At 46.4% G+C, this 17670-nt stretch overlaps 1 protein-coding gene across 1 annotated transcript in view; it reads left to right on the top strand.

Moving 5' to 3' along the window:
- The window catches only part of STAM2 (signal transducing adaptor molecule 2), a 28152-nt gene extending 13373 nt beyond the window's left edge, over positions 1-14779 (top strand). Inside the window, exons 5-14 of the mRNA XM_069861685.1 lie at positions 993-1139; positions 2936-3005; positions 4129-4315; positions 5157-5251; positions 5958-6040; positions 6215-6302; positions 7131-7185; positions 8003-8156; positions 10844-11013; positions 11232-14779. Coding sequence (XP_069717786.1) covers positions 993-1139; positions 2936-3005; positions 4129-4315; positions 5157-5251; positions 5958-6040; positions 6215-6302; positions 7131-7185; positions 8003-8156; positions 10844-11013; positions 11232-11466 — 1284 coding nt within the window. The 3' untranslated portion in view covers positions 11467-14779. The remainder of the gene's footprint in view (positions 1-992; positions 1140-2935; positions 3006-4128; positions 4316-5156; positions 5252-5957; positions 6041-6214; positions 6303-7130; positions 7186-8002; positions 8157-10843; positions 11014-11231) is intronic.
- Positions 14780-17670: the final 2891 nt, after the last annotated feature.

The following is a 17670-nucleotide window of genomic DNA, read 5'->3' as shown; positions in this document are numbered from 1 at the left end:
TTGATCCATGATTTTCCCTCGTGGTATTGGTGTGGGCTTCACGTCTGTGAGCTGCTCTATTGAAGAATTGCTCGTTTTACTCCAGTATTATTTTTTTTTAAGGCTGTTACAGGATTAACAGCAGTTGATGTTTTAATGTTACGGAGATGTACGCTGAAGGGTGTTCCTTAGCCATGCAGTAAAGCAGTACTTGACTCTGACTTGCTTTTCCAAAGGTGCATGATCACCTGTGAGGTTTTTAGTACAGCAGATTTGTGATGTTGCATGAAATCAGTGGTCTTGTGTGGATTTAGAGTAGCCATAAATCCTGTGAAGGAAGGGGGAGCTGAAGAGGCTCTTCTTGTGCCAAAGAAAAATGCGTGAGCCAGAAGAATTGCAGGCAGAGTCTGAACTTGATCTTGGTTTGCCCTCACTCCAAGAAAATATCTTCCTTTGCCAGACTGTGTCCCTGCACTTTGGTTCCTAACTCGGGACCTAATAATCTGTTCTGTGAACTGAGTGGCGCAGTCCATAATGTGTAATTCCTGTTTCTGGGAGAATCTGGATCAAGGAGACCTACTTACATGCAAACGTTATACAGAGATGGTAGGAAGGTCAGGTTCTTGTGAGTTCCTGCCATTTGAGGCATCAGCAGGGAGGAGCGTGTTCTGGCATCTGAGGAGCAGAAAGCAGAGATCTTAAAGGGTAGAGAAGGGGTATGATACAAACTTATGTGATTTGGAGGAGAATAATGATGCAAATGAGATGTAATGAAGAGAAAATGAGGTCAAACAGACTGTAACTAACATGGAGGTGCAGAAAAGTTAACGTAGGGGTGGTAGATAGCCTGAATCTCTCCAATACTGTTGAGGTGGAAACATTGGAAAGTAAAAAAGTTATTAAGAATATTTATATTAAAATGGTTTTGGTAGCAAAGTTTTACTGAGAGGTAACAATTCTTTCTGTTCATTTTGAGGTACGAGCATCCCTTTCTGTGCAATTTTGTCTTTTAGGCACATCCAAAAGTATGTGAAAAGCTCAAAGCTCTAATGGTGGAGTGGTCAGAAGAATTTCAGAAAGATCCACAGTGTAGCTTAATATCTGCAACAATTAAATCCTTAAAAGAAGAAGGTGTCACTTTTCCTGCAGCTGGATCCCAGGTAAAAGCTCATTTGGGATACATGATGGTTTTGGGTTCACTGTTCCTGGTGGGGAACAAAATGAAGAGCTGTTCAAATCTCTGGTGCTTTCAACCAGAGGAGAGTAGGATCCTCCTTCCAGTTTGGTCTCCTTCTGATACTGAGGTTCACTTCTTCTCATTCTGCTTGTTTATGTCCTTGCCTTACTAAGAGAAATAAGAAGAGAGTAATGGCTCTTTCATGATGCCCTTATGAGTTGTTTAATTTAAGATGCTTCTTTTCTTCTGATCATTTTTAGAGATTAGTTGAGCTCTCACCACCTTAAATCAAAGCAATTCAACTCCCACACTTTGTACATGGTGTTTCATGGTTCTGATTGCTGACTTGGAGCACGCACCTTCGTTTTTCTTCACAGAGCCTCATAAAACAAAGGACAGATTCTGGAATGGAGACATTTCTTAAGATGATCTGTGCATGCTTTCCTTTTCAAAGTCCCCATTACTTGTTTGTGCAGTTATTTGTCCATGACTGGAATTGTCCTGGCTCTGCAGTAGGTGGGGGGCTCCTATCTCTGTCCTCAGCCTTTATAGTTTACTTATCACAGAGTCATAGAATGGTTTGGGTTGGAAGGAACCTTAAAGCCCATGCTGTTCTGGGTTTTTTTTCCTATGCTTTATTATTGATGCTGAGTTGGGTGAAGATCAGTCCTGAAAATTAGAGCTGCAGCTTCTCTTATGTATTCCTTCCATGAAGTTTACTTCGTGTTAAATACAGAGGGTTTTTTTTCACTTTTACAATCTTTCCTCCCTCCACAAAGATGTTTTCACTTCTAAATCCAGGATATGTGTTAAACATATGGCAGAAACATGGAAGGTCTAGAGTGCTGGCAACCAGTTATGCTTCCTCTCCTACAAATACGCATGAAATGACATCTTAGTGTTTTATCTCATGCAGTTCCCTTCAAACCAGCAAACTGAGGTTTATTAGTGTGGGGTAGCCTTGTACAGAACTGTTTTCTGGGACCGTCGTGAAGTCCTAGGCAGAGGCAGTGTCTGAAAGTAGGTTCTTCATTCCTGGTGTGTGCAGGAAGACTTCCTTCTCGGAACGAAAACGCCAAGAATGATTCTACTGTGCTGTTGTGGGGACTTGTGTTATTTACATCAGCAGTTTTGAGCTTGATGCACATCTGCTTTCCCTTCCCATTATCCCACCTGCAGACATAGAGGGTGGCTTTTTGCTCTGATATGGAAGGAGATCTTTCTTTTCAGCAACTCCAGCTGCTGCTTGATAACTTGGGTCTTTGCAGACAGAGGACTCCAAAGAGCTTTTCTTCCCTTGTGAAGGGAGGGGTGGAGGACGAAGATGGAAAGAAGTCATTTAAATGAGTGGTCTCACTTTAATAAATGAGAAGAAAGAGTTTAAACTAGAGCTGATTATTTGTTTTACTTTGTCCTTTGCTGAAATAAAACCTGGATGAGACTGAAGAGTGGTAATTTTTCCTTCCAGAAGGTCGTCTTGATTCGCTAATCCTCCCCACCCTCACAGCAAAACATTTCTGCCTAAGATCTCATCTCACCTGCCCTCTTTCAGTTCAAAACTGTTCCCCCCTCATCCTGTCCCTACACGCCCTGAACAGGAGCCCCTCCCCAGCTTTCCTGGAGCCCCTTTCAGTACTGGAAGCTGCTCTAAGGTCTCCCCACAGCCTTCTCTTCACAGCTAACTAGGAACAGCTTATTCCTGATTTTTTAAGCGTTTAATTATGGAGCTTTCTATTTCCTTTGCAAACTGAACTTTTTCTGTTCTTAATACATTTGCAGGCTACCACAAATGCTGCTAAGAATGGTTCATCATTAATTAAGAACAAAGAAGATGAAGATATAGCTAAAGGTAAATTGCAGTCACAGCTTTGGGTTGGACTTATGCTCAATGAGCATTGTTAAAACACATGGAAAAAGGAAATTGTACTTTCTTCTGCTGCATAGAATTGAAAACGAGGGCATGGCAGGTTGGCAACTTATATATTGTGTCATTCATCGAATCATGGAATCATTAAGGTTGAAAAGACTTCTAAGCTCATCTAGTCCAGCCATCAGCCCAGCCCCGCTGTGCCTGCTAAACCATGTCGCAAAGGGCTATGCCGACATGTTTTTGAGCCCCTCCAGGGGTTGGGGACTCCAGCACTGCCCAGGGCACACTCTACCCAGGGCTTCATCACTCTGTCAGCAAAGACATTTTTCCCAATATCCAACCTAAACCTCTCCTGGCACAACTTGAGGCCATTTCTTCCTGTCCTGTTAGTTGTTAGTTAGGAGAAGAGTTGAACACCCACCTCACCACAACCTCCTTTCCAGGGGCTGCAGGGAGCGATGAGGTCTCCCCTCAGCCTCCTCTTCTCCAGGCTAAACACCCCCAGGTCCCTCAGCCATTCCCAGAACCCCTGGGCTCCAGACCCTCCATACATTCAAAATGCTACAAAGGTCTTTTCCTCATGCATCAGGCTTTGGGGTGAGATGTATTCTTCCCCGTCACGTAGCCGTTAGAGTTGTTTTATGACTGCTCTCCAGAGAGCTGGGTCTGTTCCATTCCACACCCACAGGTTTTACTTTAGCCTTCATCTTGCTGCTTTAAAAGAATCAGAATGCGTAAATGTTTTATTCTTTCTCCTCTCTGCTGAATGGTTACTGTTGTTCAGATATCATAGCAAAGATCTGATCAGTATTTCTGATGATGCTCGTGATGCTACTGACATGAGTATTGTGAGAAAAGCAGAGGGGTTTTAAAATGTGTCTTAACTTGTGCATGGTTACGTCCTGTCTTTTATTCGTGTGGCAGGGCAGGGCAAAGCTGGTGAAATGTGCGAAACACCTAGTAGTAAAGATTTTATGTATTTGAGGAACAGATACAGATTTAGTTTATATGTAATGTATTTATTTGTGTTAGAAAAGCAAAATGCTTTCGACTACAGAGGTAAAATATACAAACTTGCCTTTTTTTTCCCCCCTAATTGTAGCTATCGAATTGTCTTTGCAAGAGCAGAAACAGCAGCAAATGGAAACCAAGTCCTTGTACCCAGCTGCAGAGATTCAGCAGAACAATCAGAACTCGAGGAAGGTGCGAGCTCTCTATGACTTTGAGGCCGTCGAGGACAATGAGCTCACCTTTAAAAGTGGAGAAATCATTTTTGTTTTGGATGACAGGTATCATATGCTCCAATGAAGATGTCTTTGTTCCAGAACTGTTGGTTTGTTAGGATAGCATTTCTTCTGATGCTGTTTTCCACGTGGAAGTGTGTATTGTCATTCTGCCCCCCTCAAATCCCTTTATCCCACTATTGTTTCCACACCTCGAGTTTATGACCTCAAGTAATTTTTGGTTGCGGGGACAACCTTGCTCTGTTATGTTGAGTGTCTCATTCTGTGGCGTAGGCCTGGTTTGTCTGTGGTTCATAAGGTAAATGCTGTTTGGTTTTGACGTATGTTGTAGGAATGCATGTGCGCATTACAGTAGTGAATTCCAGAAATCACAGTCTCTCGCTATCAAGCATCAAATTTGCTAAGAATTAAACTGAAGAAAAAATGCTTAAGATAATTACTGTTATTATCATTGTTGCCCCAGTGATAGTGGGGAAGCTGAACTTCTTCCCTGCTAATGTTGTTCTGGATTAATAGCCTGTGATAAATGAATACCATTCCATTAGTCCCCGCTTATGTATGTCTTGTAAACTTTTAGGTGAAGCTCTAACGGGCTGTTATCCAATCAGTCTGAAACCTGGAGAGCTGTGTTCCAACTCTGAGTGATCACTACTGAATGCTTTGACTTCCCCAGTCCCTCCTCTCCTCCCCACCCCTGTGCCCCAGCTCCTGTTTCTGCCTTTGCTGCTAGGCTGCTAAGCTCTACAAACACTCTCCTTGCCTTTGTTATTGGATACGCAGGGAATCAGTGTATTAGATATTGCAGGTTTTCTGTCTGAAGCCCTAAATACGTTGCTGACGCTGAGCTCAAATGTTCAGTGTTTGTAATGCAGCTTTATTTCCCCAGTGATGCCAATTGGTGGAAAGGTGAAAATCACAGAGGAGTAGGACTATTCCCATCTAATTTTGTGACTTCTGATTTGACTGTGGAACCCGAGGCAGGTAAGTGGTTGGCTGCTGAAAGCTCACAGATTATTTAGCAAAGGTGGGCTTGTGGCAGGACTGGTAATTAGCCCATCAGCGAAATAATGTGCTGAAACCAGCCCAGGGAAGAATTGAGAGAGAAATCCTGCCCTCGTTTGAAAAGAGCAAGCAAGTATGTACCACTGCTGTAGCTCCCTTCAGCAATTACTGTCTTCTGACTCTCTTCTGTTACCTTTTTCCTGTTACAGAAACTCAGCTCAGTTTACCTTGGTCAGTAATGCATTACATGTGAATCCAGTAATTTGCCATTTAAATGGTCTCTTTTCAAACATCACACCAAGTACAGTATGACATTCATCCCCATCTTAGGGGTGTGCAAGAGTCACATCGTTAGCTTAATTCATGCTCACGATACCAAAATAAACCTCAACACTTGCGACTTGGCTGAAAGTAACTACGTGTGTTGGAGGTGGGTTTAGGTGCTGGTATGACTCAAGAGTCTCTGCCTTGCTGGGCTTGGGTTCATAGTTGGGCTAACAGCCCGAAGGAAGCAGCTTCTCGCAGTGTTTTCCAGGCAAACCCATTTTCCTCTCTCCAGTGACTTAAAGTACTCATTCAAATGTCTCTCTCATTTAAAGATCTGATGGCACCAAGGAGAGAATGTGTGCTTTAAGTTCACATAGTAACGCAGCTACGGAAAAGAAACTGATGTTTATTCTTTCAGCAACTGTGGATAAGAATTCTGTTCCTGAGGAAACCCTGGAAGAGATTAAGAAAGTGGAGCCTGAGCCGATTTATATAGATGAGGTACGCAGTCACTTCCAATATAAAATATTGCTGAGATGTTACATGGGTTGAAACATTCTTTTGTTACTGAGCACCAGCAGGTAATGCTTTTTATGCAAAACCCTTTTTTATTTGAAAATTTAACCAGTCTGCCAGGCTTCAGAAATAAGTGTTCTTAATCTCTCCATCTTCCAGGATAAGATGGATAAAACACTACAGGTACTCCAGAGCATAGATCCTACAGATTTAAAGCTTGATTCTCCAGATCTTCTCGATTCCGAAGGTACTTTGAGTCCTAAGTTAGCTGGTTCTTTTATTTCTTCTCACAATTACCTTGTGTGAACTGAACTGGTAATTCTTTTGTGTTTATTTTAAGCTTGGAGAAACTGGTCTGTGCTAGTGGTGTGCTGTAGAACCACTTATTTCGCAGTGGGAGTGTGGGGCTGGATGTAGAACTCGATTTTTCTAACAGTTGCCAAGCCAACTCCATGCTTGACAGAGGAGCCTGCATAACTTCCAGCTAGTGCACAATGCCTTGTCTTTGCAAGGTCCATCCACCTATCAAACCTCTGCTTGAAATAAGTGATTTTTTTGCATCACATTTCTACAAAAACAATTAGTGTTGTGTTAAATGTCTCCAAATTCCTGCTGGCTGGGAGGGGAGAGGATGTGCAGGTCACTTAAAGGCCAGTCAGTGCAAGGTGTGTAATAGCAGTCGAGTGTACCTGAAAAAGAGTATTTCTGTAATGGAGGAAGTGAAGGTGAGGGAAGCTGTGTGCAGTACAGCAGGTTTAGATAAATTCAGCAGTCCAGATTGGATATTCCAGCAGGAGACAAAAGCCATCGATCCTGCACAGTGCAAGCAGGAATGCAACATTTTCTGTATTAATCAGTAGCTTTATGATTGAGAGAGGAGGAGGAAAGAGGAGGGAGGATGACAAAAGAAATAACAAAGTGGTTTTCCTCTCTGAACTGGGGGAAATGGGACATGTGTGATAACTAGATGCGCTTTCCAATTTCATATACTGCTTTGGTGTACTTGGATGAACTGATTTCTGACTGCATTTAACCTTTTAAGACAGTAACTGCCTTGACCCTTTTGTTTTTACAGGTATTTGTCAGCAGATGGGCCCAATGATAGATGAAAAACTGGAGGAGATAGACAGGTGAGCCAGAACCCAGCTTCTGCGCTATTTACTATGATTCCCTTTAAACTGTGCAGTTGTGTTAGTTTTTTTTTTTTGGTACTTTCTTTCATATCCCAAGCTACAAAACCTCGCAAGAAAGAAATTTTGCCTTTTTTTAACACTGAGGGACCAAGGTCCCAGCCTGTGCACTAAGATTCGATTGCTGCTCTCCAGAATTTACTGCACAGGTTACCGGGTGCATTTGATGTTTGCACTGTTTGACAGAATGGCAGTTTTAATATGTAAGAAATCAACCATCGGCCTCTTTAAAGGTGTTGTTTCCTTCTGTGTTCAAAACCACTCAGTGAACCATTCTTCTTCTTTACCATTTACAATCGACAGAATGGTTTGGGTTGGAAGGGACCTCAAATCCCATCCAGTCCTACCCCTGCCATGGGCAGGGACACCTCCCACTGGATCAGGGGCTCCAAGCCCCATCCAGCCTGGCCTTGAACCCCCCCAGGGATGGGGCAGCCACCCCTGCTCTGGGCAGCCTGGGCCACGGCCTCCCCACCCTCACACCAAAACATGTTCCTCTGTTTGGTTTTGTGTTTCTGCTGGGTGAATTCTTCACCCTCATCGTGAAGAATTGCTTCCTCATGTCTCATCCAAGTCTTCCCCTTCCAATTTAAAGCCATTCCCCCTTGTCCTGTCACTCCATGCCCGTGTAAGAAGTCCCTCCCCAGCTTTCTTTTTGGCCCCTTTTAGGTACTGGAAGGCCTGGAATTTAACTGGAAGGAATTTAACACTAGATGTTAGAGAAAGTTAGTGTTTGCACCCATTTCTTTTGAAACAGGAAACATTCAGAGTTGTCTGAGTTGAATGTGAAAGTTCTGGAAGCTCTGGAGCTCTATAACAAACTGATGAATGAGGCGCCGATGTATTCAGCCTACTCAAAACTCCACCATCCTGCACAATACCCACCTACGTCTTCTGGTGTTTCAGTGCAGGTCAGTGTCCCTTTCTGGAAATAGACTTTCCTAATATAGTTTTCTATTTAAAAAGATGACAGCAAAAAATGAAGTGTGCGCTTTCTTGTGAGCCTACGAACAATCTGACACTGCCTGGGGTCTTTTTATAGAAACATAGAATCACTTGGTTGGAAAAGACCTTTGAGATCGAGTCCAATTGTACCCGTTCACCACTAAACCAGATCCCTGAGCACCTCATCCACCCATCTTTTAACCCGCTCCAGGGACGGGGACTCCACCACCTCCCTGGGCAGCCTCTGCCAGGGCCTGAGAACCCTTTCCGTGAAGATATTTTTCCTGATGTCCAATCTGAACCTGCCCCGGCGCAACTTGAGGCCGTAGCCTTTAGCGTAAAACGCCATTTCCACCCTAGAATAGAGTATTTCAGCTTGCAGTACAATAAAGTATAGTTGTATGTTTTCCTCTGTGAAACAGAAAGATGTATTGAAAATGCTAAAAGATTCCTTCTGCAATCAGTTTTCTGCAGTTAGGATTGTGTGCTTCAGCAGCTCAGTGGATGTTCTTGCAGTGAGTCACGTCCTCAGCCTTAAAGTCAAACGTTTGTATCTAATAGCGGGGATGTGAGTGAACTTCAATAGCAGTTGCTAATTGTTAGTGCAGTCGCTTTTTCTAAACGCAGGAGCACTGAGTTCAGCTCCTCTCCCTTCAGAAATGAACATGTACTGAGGGGGATGCAGTTGCTCAAAACTGGTTTATAGAATTATGGAATGGTTGGGTTGGAAGGGACCTCAAAGCCCATCCAGTTCCACCCGTCTGCAAGGACTCGTCCCACTGGGTCAGGACCTTCCAAGACCTATCCAACCTAGCCTGGAACACCAGGGATATTGGAAGCTGCTCTTAGGTCTCCCTGCAGCTTTCTCTTCTCCAGGCTGAACAACCCCAGCTCTCTCAGCGTGGCCTCAGAGCAGAGGGGCTACAGCCCTCGGGTCATCTCTGTGGCCTCCTCTGGGTCTGTTCCAACAGATCCAAGTACTTCTTGTGCTGGGGACTCCAGCACTGGACCCAGGGCTCCAGGTGGGTCTCACAGAGCGGAGCAGAGGGGCAGAATCCCTTCTCTCACTCTGCTGGTCCCACTGCTGTGGATGCAGCCCAGGACACAGTTGGTTTCTGGGCTGTGAGCACACGTTGCAGGCTCACGTTGAGCTTCTCCACCACCAGTACCCCAAGTCCTTCTCAGGGCTGCTCTCATCACATCATCCCCTGGCCTGGATTGAAACTGTGGATTGCCCCACAGGTGTAGGACGTTGCACTTGGCCTTGTTTACAATATCTATCATGGGCCGTGTTGGTGTTTTAGGAAGACAAAAGTGAGGAGAAAGGTTTTAAGGAACGTTTTTGGAGAAAGCGTAGAATGAGTGATTTTGCTTTAAGTGAATTTTACTTTGATGTTAATTGTTCATTCGGAAAAGAATAGTTGCCATAGCAACTGCTAGATCTGAAAATATGTCAGTTAAAAGTAATCTAGTGTCCTTAACTCCTGGTAACAATGGAAAATTCATTATATTTGGAGGTTGAAAAGTAATTTAAGCCAAAAGGTGACTCGAGTTTGCCATTTTTTATAAGGTCCGTTCTTCCATACTGAGCTTAGCGTAGTTACTTGGTACCAAACTGTCTGTTCCTTTGCTATCTGTATCCTCTCCAAATCCAAACCCGATGAGCCGTGCAGGCTTCTGTAGACTCAGCACGTTACACCGCCTCTTCTGCCTGAATTTGGAGTGAAGACTTGCGTTACATTAAACTAGAAATGCAAGGAATTGAAGGTTTTGCCTTCCTTTTGTGTTAGTCTTAAAATATTCTTAGGGTTTGATTTCCAAAATGTGTTAAATAACAAACATTGTGTGGTGCCCACTTTCTTACTCAGCTCCGCATCAAAATCTGTAAGGATTGAACCTTCTAGAGATAAGGTGAATTAGAGAGAAAGGAATAAGGTTTCTGGGAGAGGCAGGGGTCTTGTGCATGCTACAAAAGGTCCTAAGCGCTTGCCTAGTTAAAGTGTTTCTGAAGAAGATACCTTCTGATGGAATAAAGGATTTAAAACGTGGCGAGAAGTTACGTGTTTTGGAACCTTGCTGAAAAAATTAATTATCAGAGAATTGTTTGGTTGGAAAAGACCTTGGAGATCATCAAGTCCAACCATCCCTGTCCACTATTAAACCAGATCCCTGAGCACCTCACGTACCTGTCTTTTGAACCCCTTCAGGGATGGGGACTCCACCACCTCCCTGAGCAGCCTCTGCAAGGGCCTGAGAACCCTTTCGGTGAAGGAATTTTTCCTGATATCCAATCTGAACCTGCCCTGCCTTTCACCTTGTAGAAAAGACCAACACCCACTTCACCACAACCTCCTTTTAGGCAGTTGTAGAGAGTGATGAGGTCTCCCCTCAGCCTCCTTTCCTCCAGACTCAATAGCCCCAGGTCCCTCAGTTGCCTCTCATAACCTTTGTTCTCCAGCCCCTTCCCCAGCTCCGTTCCCTTCTCTGGACACACTCCAGCCCCTCGAGGTCCTTCTTGGAGGGAGAGGCTCAAATTGCTGTTCATCCTGCCTTTGAACCCTGACGTATTTGTTTGCTGTAGTGGTGTCCTGTGCCACAGTTGCTGCTGTGTGATTGAAAATAAAAGGCACGTAATGTGTTTGTTTACTTACAGTCGTACCCTGTGCAGCCACCGAGCGGGAGCTACCTGATCCAAGGTGTTCACCCAGTCACCATGTCCCCGGGCTACAGCCTGGGGCCCGATCAGATGGGGCAGCTGAGGTCTCTGCCTCAGAGTATAAATTCTTCTGGAGCAACCCCGCCAGCTCAGGCTGCCTACTTAAGGTACAGACGGCAAACTGTTAAATCCCCTTCTTCCTGGTGGTAGTTCCACTGCTTTCTCTAGAGGTTGTGTATTCCTTGGATGTTTCCAGTGATGCTGTTTGCTCATTTTGTGAACACTCAGATCGCCTCTGGACAAAGCAAACCCCTTATTTGTGAATCTGTTTCTCAGATAACTCACCTGAACCTGTCAGAACTAGGTTTGTTTTGCTGTGTTGCAGCCCAGCGCCGGATGCCGTGTTGAACCAGACGTACGTGAGCCAGAGCGCCAGCCTCCCGCCGGCTGGCGGCACCGCTGCCTACAGCCCCCAGCAGCCGCTGGGGATGGCGGTGGACATGGCAGCGTACCAGAACAGCGCGTCCAGCTTGCCTCAAGGACCAGCTTATCCCGTGGCAGTCCCTGCTCATTCCGTTCTACAGCAGCAAACAAACTACCACCAGCAGCCTCTCCTTTAAAACCAAACCAGCTCCTATTTCTGAATTCATGAGTAAGGGTTGCCTGACCTAATGATTTATATGAATACCTGTCATGGGTGTCAAAACGCATTTTCCTTTTAAATAACCTAACTTACTGTGTTAGGGTGATGCCAAGTCCAAATGTGCATCGGATCTGATCGTTGAGCATAAAGATAGATTAGCTGATGGTTTAAAATCACTTCAGATTACGTTGAGCCCTTATTTCATTGCTTTCAAGAAACACTACTTGTGAATGTTACGTTAGAAGATTGTCCAGACATTATTTTCTTTTAAATGTGTTTCTGAAGGCTTGAGGATGCTTAATCATCATTGTGTGTTGCTCGTTATGCATCACCTCCTCTGGTACCTTACTCTAACCCTTCTCTCCGAGTGGCTTTAGGGACTCTCTGCTGATGTAGACGCCACTCTCTGCGCTGCTGTAGCGAGCTTTACGATACGCCGCACACTGCCTCACGGAACGACTGCACGAGTTCAGCCGATGAGAGCTGGGAGAGAAAACGATCTGATGTTGTGACAGTGAGGACCAGGTACCTACAGGAATACGAGAAGTGAGGTTTTGACAGTGCTGCCTGTTAGATTTTTGGGAAGCTGCAGAGCGCTTCTGCTGGTTTTCTCTGGAAGAGCACGGGTGGGGTTATGTTAGGACTCGCTCGTGTCCTTCAGCAGCGGCGGTGCCGCAAGCACAAGTCTCCTTTGCGAGAGCAGGCAAGGGATGCTCCCAGCTGACTGTGTGGGCATGCGGTGGGTGCACGGTGCTGAGCCAGGAGCTTGTACAGAATCTCTTTTCTTTTCCTTCTTGGATGTATTTAGAAGTGAAGGAAATTTGTAGTTCCTTGTGGTAAAGGAGGGGCTCCAGAATGTTTGAAGCTTAAGACTGAGAATCTGCCTTGATCCCTTTCCAAGGGGGAGCTGAGCGGAACAAGAATCATCTTTATGGGACCAGAGGCTTCTTGCCTGTCTTGGATTTCCTTTCTTTGCCACCACATCCACATAATAAATGTAGTTGAGGTCAGAGGATCTCTTAAACCATCTGGAAAAAGGTGTGCTTGACACAGAACACCTGTGCTCTGTGAGTGGGCCGGCTCCTCAGTTAATGCAAGGAGCGACTGCATATTGAACATGACAGGCATGTCGCTAGGAAAGGAACCATGGAAGCGGAGCAGTTGGTGGCTAAGAAAAGAAATCGAAGGATTTCTTCCCTGATGCACTTTTTAATGGGTGGGGTTTGTACGGAGGGAGCAGCTGAGCTGAGTTATCTTTCAGGAATGCGGGATTTATTTCTTTTATTGTTTCAACCTCTGAAAATAATCACTTTGTTCTCCTCCTGTTTACCTCCTCGCTTCAGCGTAGTCACGCTTATACCTATGTTAATGACTTTATGATGAGTAATAATCTTCAGATTTGGAAAATAGTGGAAGCAAATTGCTGATACAAACATCTTGATTCAGTGCACAGAGCTCCCAGAGGTCTGAGTGAGTGTGTTTGGTGTCGTAAATTCTCTCCCAAATGAGAGTTATCCGATTGTAGGAGGTCATTCTGTAATAAAAACCACCCTTCACTCACCACGACCTCCATTTATTTACATTTTAATTAATTATTTAATACCATGACCTTATTCGTTTGCAGCCTTCTGCTTATGCAATAAGGGGTTCAGTACCCACTCCTTAAATGATATCTTTACTTAAATGTGTGCAATTGAAAGGAAGCTTTGTCTTTCCTTTTGAGTTGATTTAATTTGTCTTTATCCTTCCCCTCGAAGTAGTTTCGTATAAATAACACATGTTGCAATACCAGAGGGTTTTGGTAACTCATTCTTTAAGAAAAAAACCAGATTTCAGTGCTGCTGTTCAAAATCCTTTTTGTTTGGAGATGTTTTTATAAGTGTTCCAGGTTGGTGTGTGGTCAAATGAAACCTTGCTGTCACTTAGATAGATTCCCCGTGTTTGTTAGTCAATTAAAGTAGGTGTTTTTATTGGATTTGAGATTTTGGTCCAGCAGAACTATGGCTAGAGAGATGCAATTTGATTCTGTTCAGTTAATTATGAGATATAAATAATGTATATACTCATTTGTCTGAGATTTTCTACATCTATGCCTGCTCCTAAAGCCTGAAGTTTTATAACAGCAGGATCTCTCCTTCTGTCATCTCTTATATTTCCAATTCTGTGATACGCACCTTGTAGATAGTGTACGATAATTTAATAATTAAGTAGTGTATTTAGAGCGTTTTGGTGTTAATAGGGTCTGTGGTTTGTTTTTTTTCTCTTCACACTTCTATACATCATCATATTTATTTCTAAGGCCTGATTGTAACTGAACACGCTGCCAAAGGATTTATCTAACTTCCGATTTCTACACTGGGTTTCTACCTACTGTTTTGTATCGGGAATCAATGGTAGAGAACTGCTTTTACATAGAAACTCCTAATGGGTAACAGAGGTGTTTGTGCAACTTTATAATGAGAACTGTCTTGTAAGTATTTGTTTCGTGGGCGTTGGGAATACCATCGCGATTAATTGCCTTCTCGTATGAGCTGGCAACTTCTTGTGTCTAAGTCAGAGCCAGCTGAAGGGAGTCGGAGGTGTCTGCAGCATCGCCGCTGGGAGGAATTGCGATCGCTACACAGCCTTGCTCCTTTGCCTTGACTGGTTGATTCGGTGCAGGAGCTGCAGCGGTAAAAAATCACATTGTTTCTGTAACAAGAAACCCTGAAAACAGTGTTCTGTGTTGGTGTTACTTCAGGCTGTGTGTGTAGCTGCTCCTGGATTGCGGAATGGTGCCATTCTCTTGAAGGCTTGTCCCTTAGCCAGGAGAGCCGAGTGGGACACGGCTGCAGCCGCAAGCCCTTACAGGAATTCTTTTCTCATAGGAAGATTTTTTTCCTCCTTATTTTTATCTATGCATCTTTTCTAGGGAATAACAGGCACTGCTCTTGCTTCCACTGAACACTGTGATGTGTCTGTTGAATAACTTTCTTGGCTCTCACCCGTTGAGTTGTGCGTGGAGCTGACTCAAACTGCTCTGAATGGATGAAGATGGAAAAATGAAGGAAAGGAGATAGAGCTGGGGTGGATTCTTAGCTCTGGGCTTTGGATTCAGACTGGGGTTCTGCTCGGTGGTGTCGGAGGTTGAGGTGGCTATACCCTGGTTGATCGATCATCGCAGTTCTTGCAGAGACTCACCTTGGAGTTGCAGTATTAAGAGCGGGAGATCTGTTGTGTTGGAGCATCCGTCTGGCCTCCTGTCCGCAATACGTGTGCACCGCCTTGTGTGAATAAATCTGTTTAACAGACCTGGCTGAAGAGTCTTCTGTTGGCCATGGAGTAAAACCTTGCCGGACACAGAAGGCAAAAGCTCCATGAGTTGATCTGGGCAGCAGTGTTGATGCCAGACCTGCTCTCCTTCCCTCTCCCCTCTGCCGTTCTGCTGGGCTCCTGCTCGCTTCCCTGTGGAGCCTTTCCTGGCCCAGCACCCGCGGGCACAGCACAACCCCCCGGCTCATCGTGTTCCCAGGCCCTGGAAGAGACTCCTGCTTCAGGGATGGACCGCGTTGCACCTCTGCTGCTGAGCTCTTCCCGCAGGGAACTGGGGCTCCATGGCCCGAAGTGCCTGTCAGGTGGGCACGGAGGTGGGCAAGAGAGCACTGCTGCGTGTTGACTGTGAGCATCATGGAAGCAGAGAACGATTTGGGTTGGAAGGGACCTCAAAGTCCATCCAGTCCCACCCCCTGCCATGGGCAAGGATACCTCCAGCTGGATCAGGTTGCTCAAAGCCTCATCCAACCTGGCCTTGAACAGCAGGGATACTGCCTGCTGCTCTTAGGTCTCCCTGCAGCCTTCTCTTCTCCAGGCTGAACAACCCCAACTCTCAGCCTGTCCTCACAGCAGAGCTGCTCCAGCCGTCGGATCATCTCGTGGCCTCCTCTGGACTCACTCCAACAGTTCCATGTCCTCCCTCTGCTGAGGACTCCAGAACTGGACCCAGGGCTCCAGGTGGGTCTCACAGAGCGGAGCAGAGGGGCAGGATCCCCTCCCTCCCTGCTGGTCCCTCTGCTCTGGATGCAGCCCAGGACAAGGCTGGATTCTGGGCTGCACTTGCACCTTGCCAGAGATTATCCGGAGTTTTCTAGCTTATCCAGACTAACAACACATCCTCATGCTACCATGATGCCTTCTGCTAGTGCTGCAAGTGGACACCCAAAAACATGTGGAGGGAGCCTGATGTACCTGAGAACAACCCCGTTAATTTTTATTTGTTGTAAGTCACTGCACTTTGTCATTTATTTACAGCCCCTTGGAGTTAGGGACATGGTGGGGTGTGTTTGGGTCGCATCAGGCTGTGAATCTCTGTCTCTCGAAAGCTCAGCATTTACTGAATTCCAAATCGCATCCCTGTCCATCACTGCCCTTTGGTAAGGGAGACAGGGGTAAGTTTTCTGGACAATGTCACAGCTTGGGAAGTCAGTGACAGGCTCGGTTACACCCACATTAAAGGGAAGAATCCTGACACCCATTTAATTGTAAAACTGAGTTTAAAATTAATATCATTTAGATGACAGCCTTCGTGACCCACATTCAGCTTCAACAAAAAACGAGGCTGCCTCCTTTCAGCTGAGGAACTGCCCGTGGGAAGGGGCTCTGGATCAGGGAGGGCAGGGATCACATGAAGGGAACGGGTTTGAGCTAAAAGAGGGGAGATTGAGATAGGATCTTAGGCAGAAATGTTTTTCTGTGAGGATGGGGAGGCTCTGACCCAGGCTGCCCAGAGCAGGGGTGGCTGCCCCATCCCTGGAGGGGTTCAAGGCCAGGCTGGATGGGGCTTGGAGCCCCTGATCCAGTGGGAGGTGTCCCTGCCCCTGGGAGGGGTGGGACTGGATGGGCTTCGAGGTCCCTTCCAGTCCAAACCTTTCCATGGTTCACTCCTGCAGTTTGTCTACAGCAAAAGGAAGGTTTGCTCTGCCCCGCCATGGGCCCTCACGGGGGGTGCTGGTCCTGGTGTGCAGAACTGGTGTAGAGCAAGAACAGTTCAAAGACTCCTTGTTCTCCTCTCCTTCATTCTGGCCAAAGGTGTCACATTGAAGCCCAGGAGTGGGAAGCAAGAAACCCAGGTCCTGCTTCCTGTTCTTGCCCAGATTTTCTCTTTAACTTCAAACAAATCACTTCATCTGCTGGTTTATTTTTGCTTTCCCTCCATCGCCTGAAGTTCTAGAGCTCTTCATGACTGATCGCTGGCATCCATCCTTGGAAGCATGGGCTGGCGCCGGCCTTTATACCATCATGACTCCGTTTCGGCTTGAGGAGCTCAGGTCAGGGTTGGTGGCTGGTGTTTGCTTGTAGCACTGGTGTCAGCTCCCGCCTGCCCTGGGCTGTGGGGATGGGGGCCAGGGTCACCCGGCCCCATGACCCACTGTGGCTGTGGAAATGGGGGTGAGTGGGGGGGGCTTCTGTGGAAAGGGGGCTCTGCCTGTCCCAGGATTCTTCTGCAGGGATGTGACACGTGTCCCAGTGCTCTTGCACTAGCAGACACCCGTGTCCTGGGGCTGGGAGAGGGAATCTGCGTGTCCCAGGGCTCTTGTGTGAGGAGGAGAGTGTGTGTGTCCTGGGGCTGGGGAGGGGGACACACGTGTCTTAGGGTTCTCCTGCAGGAGGGGGACATGAGGCCTGGGCCTTGTCTAGGGGATGGAGGACATCTGTCTCCAGGAGGGGAGGGTGACACCCGTGTCCCAGGGCTCATGTACAGGGAGAAGACATCCCTGTCCCAAGGAGAGGATGGAGACAGCCGTGCCCTGGGCTGATCTGTGTGGAGGGGACACGTGTGTCCTGGGGCTGAGGAGGGGATTGGGACATCCTTGTCTTGGGGAGGGGAGGGAACGTGCGTGTCCTGGAGCTGAGGAGGAGATGGGGACATGCGTGTCCCAAGGAGGAGATGGGGACAGAAGTGTCCCAAGGAGGAGATGGGGACATAAGTGTCCCAAGGCTCATCCATGGGGAGGGGACATTCTTGTCCTGGGGAGGGGATGAGGAGGAGATGGGGGCATCCTTGTCCCAGGGAGGGGATGGGGACACGCGTGTTCTGGAGCTGAGGAGGGGCTGGGGACACGGGTGCCCCAGGCCTGGGGAGGGGCTGAGGAGGGGATGGGGACATCCCTGTACCCGAGGAGGGGAACACTCGTGTCCCGGGGCT

This window comes from Phaenicophaeus curvirostris, chromosome 7, assembly GCF_032191515.1.
Source record: "Phaenicophaeus curvirostris isolate KB17595 chromosome 7, BPBGC_Pcur_1.0, whole genome shotgun sequence".
In the NCBI taxonomy this organism is placed as follows: Eukaryota; Metazoa; Chordata; class Aves; order Cuculiformes; family Cuculidae; genus Phaenicophaeus; species Phaenicophaeus curvirostris.
Note: the sequence above shows the minus strand (reverse complement) of the source record. Positions and strands in the feature narration are given on the sequence as shown.